The following is a 5713-nucleotide window of genomic DNA, read 5'->3' as shown; positions in this document are numbered from 1 at the left end:
GGGTTCAGGCAATTCCCCTGCCTCAGCCTCCTGAGTAGCTGGGATTACAGGCATGAGCCACCATGCCCAGCTAATTTTTTGTAGTTTTAGTAGAGACGGGGTTTCACCGTGTTAACCAGGATGGTCTCGATCTCTTGACCTCGTGATCCACCCATCTCGGCCTCCCAAAGTGCTGGGATTACAGGCGTGAGCCACCGCGCCCGGCCGCTGATTATGTTAATAGTGATAATGACATTGTTATCACTGCAAAAAAAAAAAAAGGTGCCAATTGACAATATGATGAAAATTGTGTGATGGGTATATTGAACAACAAGAGCAGTGTACACACATAGCAACAAGAAATTATGTCTGTTCATAAAATCAAGGAGAGGCTTCTAAGATAAAAAAAATTGTAAATGAGGCAGAAGACTCTAGAAGAAACATATTTTAAAGTCATCTAGCAGAATATTTCCTCATCCCTAGAGGACCTACTTTTTAGCGCCTCAGCTGTTTCTGATATTTCTTCTCACCTAAAAAAAATAAAATACAGTGTACAATAACCATTTGATCAAAATGTAGCATAATACCTAAGATTGGAACCCTGTCATTGTTCCTTGTTGCTGTTGTTGAACAGCTGACAGGTATTCTGGTGATATTACTATGCTGCTTAGTTGCCCTGAACACATTATTTTCTCACTGTATAAATGATACATCATATTTTTTTACTGTTAAGTACTTATGTGTGAATAGGTGTAAGAACATTATTGCTTATCAGTAGCATATAAATTTGGAGTCAGGAATAACAGTGATCCAAACAACCACAAATCATCCACATAGGTTGCTGATACAGCAATGTCTTTGCTTTCTGATAGTTGAGTATAAACAAACTTCATTTTGTGGACAAAATTATTTAAAATATTATATAAAATTACTTGCAAGTGTGTGTATAAGGTGTATATGAAACATAAATGAGTTTCACGATTTTTTTTTCTTTTTTGAGGCGGAGTCTCACTCTGTCACCCAGGCTGGAGTGCAGTGGCACAGTCTCAGCTCATTGCAACATCTGCCTCCCAAGTTCAAGCGATTCTCCTGCCTCAGCCTCCCAATTAGCTGGGACTACAGGCATGTGGCACCACACCTGGCTAATTTTTGTATTTTTAGTAGAGACAAGGCTTCACCATGTTGGCCAGGCTGGTCTTGAACTCCTGACCTCAGGTGATCCACTGACCTCGACCTCCCAAAGTGTTGGCATTACAGGTGTGAGCCATTGCACACAGCTGAGTTTCACGTTTAAACTTAGGTCTCATCACCAACACATCTCATATATATGCAAATATCCAAAACTCTGAAAAAATCCAAAATCTGAAACACATCTAGTCCCAAACATTTTGGATAAGGAATACTCAACATTTACAATAATGAACAAAATATACAAAAGTATTGCTCTTCAGAAATGTAAAGTCTATTGAGGAAGACTTGCTTTAAATAAACATGTTTTAGTCTTTTCTTACTGATTTCTCCATTACTTTTAAACTTTGTCAAAGAACTTTCCCAATATAGAAATTTAGAAACATTTGTTTCATTTTCTTCTGGGTTGCTTTAATTAATGGATTGATTCCTTAAATTTGTCTTTAATTTCTTCAGAATTTGTTTAAACAAACAGTGGGAAATAAAACTCCAAATTGACTTTTTTTTTTTTGAAATGGAGTGTGTCACCCAGGCTGAAGCACAGTGGCACAATCTCAGCTCACTGCAACCTCCATCTCCAGGTTCAAGTAATTCTCCTGCCTCAGCTTCCCAAGTAGCTGGAATTACAGGCGCTCACAATAACACCTGGCTAATTTTTATATTTTTAGTACAGACAGGGTTTCACCATGTTAGCCAGTCTGGTCTCAAATTCCTGACCTCAAGTGATCCTCCTGCCTCAGCCTCCCAAAATGCTGGGATTATAGACATGGGCCACTGCATCCAGCCCAAATTGATTATTTTATAAGCAACAACTAATTTGTAAAATCATCTTTCTCTTCTGTCAAGTCTTTGATGCTTCTTTGATCACATGTTCTTATATCTAATTGGGTCTGTTTCTAGGATGTTAGTTCTGCTCAGCTGATCATAAAAGTTTCTAATTTTTCCTTAAGTTTTCTTCTCTTTTATTTATAATTCATTATAATTGATATCATCTCCTTCATCTTCTTTTTGTACTACCAATGAATAACAAGCATATGACAAAAACTATCTACATTACCTATTTTTTTCTTTAGTTCAAGTAATACTCTGGGAATTTTTATTAACTCACTGCCATCATTTTGAATATTCTTTTTTTAAAAAATGAAGGATGGGAAAATGCTAGATAGAGGATCCTGATAAATAAAATCAAAGTAGCAGATATTTACTGGGATTCTGTTTGTAATATGAACACATACAGACAGTTAAGCATGTATAAGTATATTTAAGTATGCACAAGGGCTGATCTCAAAGACAAAAGGGGATCAAAGGATAATTTATGTAAGTTTCTGTAGTTTCAGATAGTACTTCTGAGTTTTTGATGGCTGAAAGCTTAGTGAAAGCATCAGCGCCTGAGGATGAGATCCTGACTGTCAGGAATAGCAAACAGATACAGAAATCAAATCTGCCTTTAAATAAAACTCAGCAATTCAACATCTGCACAATATCAGCTGAAGAACAGAAGATTCTAGAGTCCCTTAATGATCTCAATGAAAGACTATATTGTAAGTATGGAAGAACACCTCTTGTAAGAAATATTGCATTTTGCACTTAGACAATTTAAACTTTAATTTAAAAATTGAAAAGAAAAATACAAAATGTATTCATATTACCAACTACTTAATTGAGTGCGTAACAATTCAGAATACAGTAGAATACTATTTCAAGTATGCCATATCATTTGTGATGATGTCAACTTCTTTGGCAGATTTATCTGTATTTTAGAAATACATGAATAGACTTCTGTTTCTGCCATGGACAGGCTACGTGTCTATACTGACCATCCATCAAAACAACTGTAGATTCTTAAGTATTTTTAAAACCTGCAATATAGTGATGAGCTAGTAAGAATGTAAGAAATTCTTGAGACCAATAACGAAATGTAGATAAGAACTCAGAAAGATAAGGAGAGTGCTGCAGCTAGCTTTTGTCCTGAGGGTATTTAACTCATAGAGTGAAATTGAACTTTGTTTTTCATGGCCTCATAGAAAAAAGGGAACAGGCCTACTCAAGATGAGTAGTCTCACAGAAGATCCTTCCACCATAAAGCTGGGCCACCCAAAGAGCTGTGCACCACACATATATACACAGAGGAGGCAGCACAGGGAGAGGGAAATTTTTTCTTTAAAAAAAAAAAAAAAAAATTGCATTTTTTTAAACTTCAGTATTGAGCAGGTGACAGAGGAAAAATGATCCCTGAGAATGTAGAATCACAGTCTAGTACAAGTTTCACTAATTTACAGCCCATACTCATATTACCTGAGTAGTTCTTAGGATCTCAAGCAAAGAATTTAATTTAGTATGATCCCAAACTGGTAGTATTCCAAAACATTTGTGAAAAGTACATTTATATATCTTCTGGACCTATATCCGGTCCTCAAAAGAATTACCACAAGTGAAATCCAAAGAAAATGAGCAGCCCACACCAAAAAAATAAAAGTAAATAACTTAATCCATAAGGAAAAAGACACCAGGAAAAAAAAAAAGTCAAAAGAATCCACAGGCAGAATAAAAAGACCCAGAAAGGATTTAGATAATGAAATTACCAGGCACAAACTATAAATAACTATACTTATATGCTCTAAAGTTGTCAGAAATGAGCTTTAAAATGCAGAAATGCAGTCATTTTTAAACTTGAAACATACAAGGAATAAGAAACTCTAAAGAAAGCAAACAGATGTGAAAAGGGGCCCAAATAGAATGCCTGCAAATTGAAAATACAATAATTGAAACACAGAATTCAGTAGATGAATTCAAGATTACAGACATCTGAAGAAAGAATTAGTAAACTAGAATATGAATCAAAGAAATTTATCCACAATATATTTTAGATAAAGAGATAGAAAATACCATATAGAGCTTAAAAGACACAAAAGAGTAGGCCAGGCGTGGTGGCTCATGCCTGTAATCCAAGCACTTTGGAGGCCAAGACAGGCGGATCACCTGAGGTTGGGAGTTCAAGACCAGCCTGACCAACATGGTAAAACCCCATCTTTAACAAAACGAAAAAAAAAAGACACAAAAGAGTAAATAAAAAGGTCTGAAAGGCCAGAGACAATATCTAAAGTTATCATGGTTGACAACTTTTTCAATTTGTTGAACATTACCAACCTACAGATTCAACAGCCCAACACATTTCAGACTTTTATGAAATGACCACTAAGATACATCACAGTTAATTTTAATCAGCAACGAAAAAGGCAGAAAACCATGAAAAAAATCAGGAGATATCGACAGTGTGTCCAATGTGCTGAGAGAAAGTAACTCTCAAATTTAACACCTTCTTAACATGAAAATGTCTCTCAAGAAGGAAGGTGAATTAAAAATATGTTCAGACAAAAACCAAGAGACTTTGTTAACAGCTGACTTACTGAAGGAAATTCAAACTGCACTTCACCAGACAGAAAGTGCAGTTAACCTCAGATGGACAGTATGAGTGAGTAAATTTCAACAAACTTTGCATAAAACAATAAATATAATAAAGTAGTATATGTTTCAAAGAGAAAAAGCTTAGAATGAAAATACCTATCAATAATAATATGCAAGTTGGGAGGGCATAAATGAAGTTAAAGTATACTAGGATATTTGTTAGGGAATTGTTTAAAGTCATAGATGAATTTTAGATATTGATAATTGAAGTATGCCTGTGATAATTACTAAAGTCACAACTAAAGGACTAGAAATGTAATATACAACATCTAAACTTGTAGAGAAGGGAAAGTGGTATGTAAAAACTGACAAATCAATCAGAAATAAAGCAACAGAGGAGAGAAAAATAAACATAGAAGAAATACTATAAAATTATATGTACAAATATATTTATAATACCTGTAAATGTAATAACCGCTACAATTAAAAGAGGTTGTTAAATGGAACTTTACATTGAAAGTATATTTTGTTTATAAACAATACATTTAAAACATAAGAATATTAAAAAACTCAAAGCAAAAAAAATGGAAAAGGTATGCCAAGCAAGTTCTAACCAAAGGAAAGCTGGGTTGATTCACTTTTAAGTAGAAAGGATTATTAGACATAAAAAAAGAACACTTTATGATGAGCAAAGTTTTAATTCAGAAGAAATACATAAGATTTTTATATGTACTTAAGAACATAGCCTCAAAATATATAAAATATTTTTAACCATGATGAGTGATTTTAACATGCCATTGTCAGTAATTGATAGAACAAATAGATTTTTAAAAACAAATAGATGTATAAAAATTGAATATGATTAACAAACCTGATCAGAGGGACACGTTCTTTGTAAGTACACATACAACCTTTATAAAATGAACCATATATAGGCCGGGCGCGGTGGCTCAAGCCTGTAATCCCAGCACTTTGGGAGGCCGAGGTGGGTGGATCACGAGGTCAAGAGATCGAGACCATCCTGGTCAACGTGGTGAAACCCCGTCTCTACTAAAAAAAAAAAACTACAAAAAATTAGCTGGGCATGGTGGTGCATGCCTGTAATCCCAGCTACTCAGGAGGCTGAGGCAGGAGAATTGCC

The 5713-nt window shown here is 34.8% G+C and overlaps 1 protein-coding gene across 7 annotated transcripts in view; it reads left to right on the top strand.

Moving 5' to 3' along the window:
• The window catches only part of CEP126 (centrosomal protein 126), a 102294-nt gene that overhangs the window by 66651 nt on the left and 29930 nt on the right, over positions 1-5713 (top strand). For 4 of the 7 annotated variants that reach the window (XR_001826619.2, XM_017533083.2, XM_017533081.2 and 1 more), the window contains one exon: positions 2490-2708. Coding sequence is in view for 6 of the 7 variants with exons in the window: in XM_017533083.2 (XP_017388572.1) it covers positions 2490-2708 (219 nt within the window). In the remaining variant the exon portion in view is untranslated. The remainder of the gene's footprint in view (positions 1-2489; positions 2709-5713) is intronic. The other 3 variants (XM_037740159.1, XM_017533084.2, XM_017533082.2) reach the window with 1 other exon arrangement.

The sequence above is a fragment of the Cebus imitator genome, unplaced genomic scaffold (assembly GCF_001604975.1).
Source record: "Cebus imitator isolate Cc_AM_T3 unplaced genomic scaffold, Cebus_imitator-1.0 Scaffold79, whole genome shotgun sequence".
Taxonomy (NCBI): domain Eukaryota; kingdom Metazoa; phylum Chordata; class Mammalia; order Primates; family Cebidae; genus Cebus; species Cebus imitator.
This window is presented reverse-complemented; position numbering and strand designations above follow the sequence as displayed.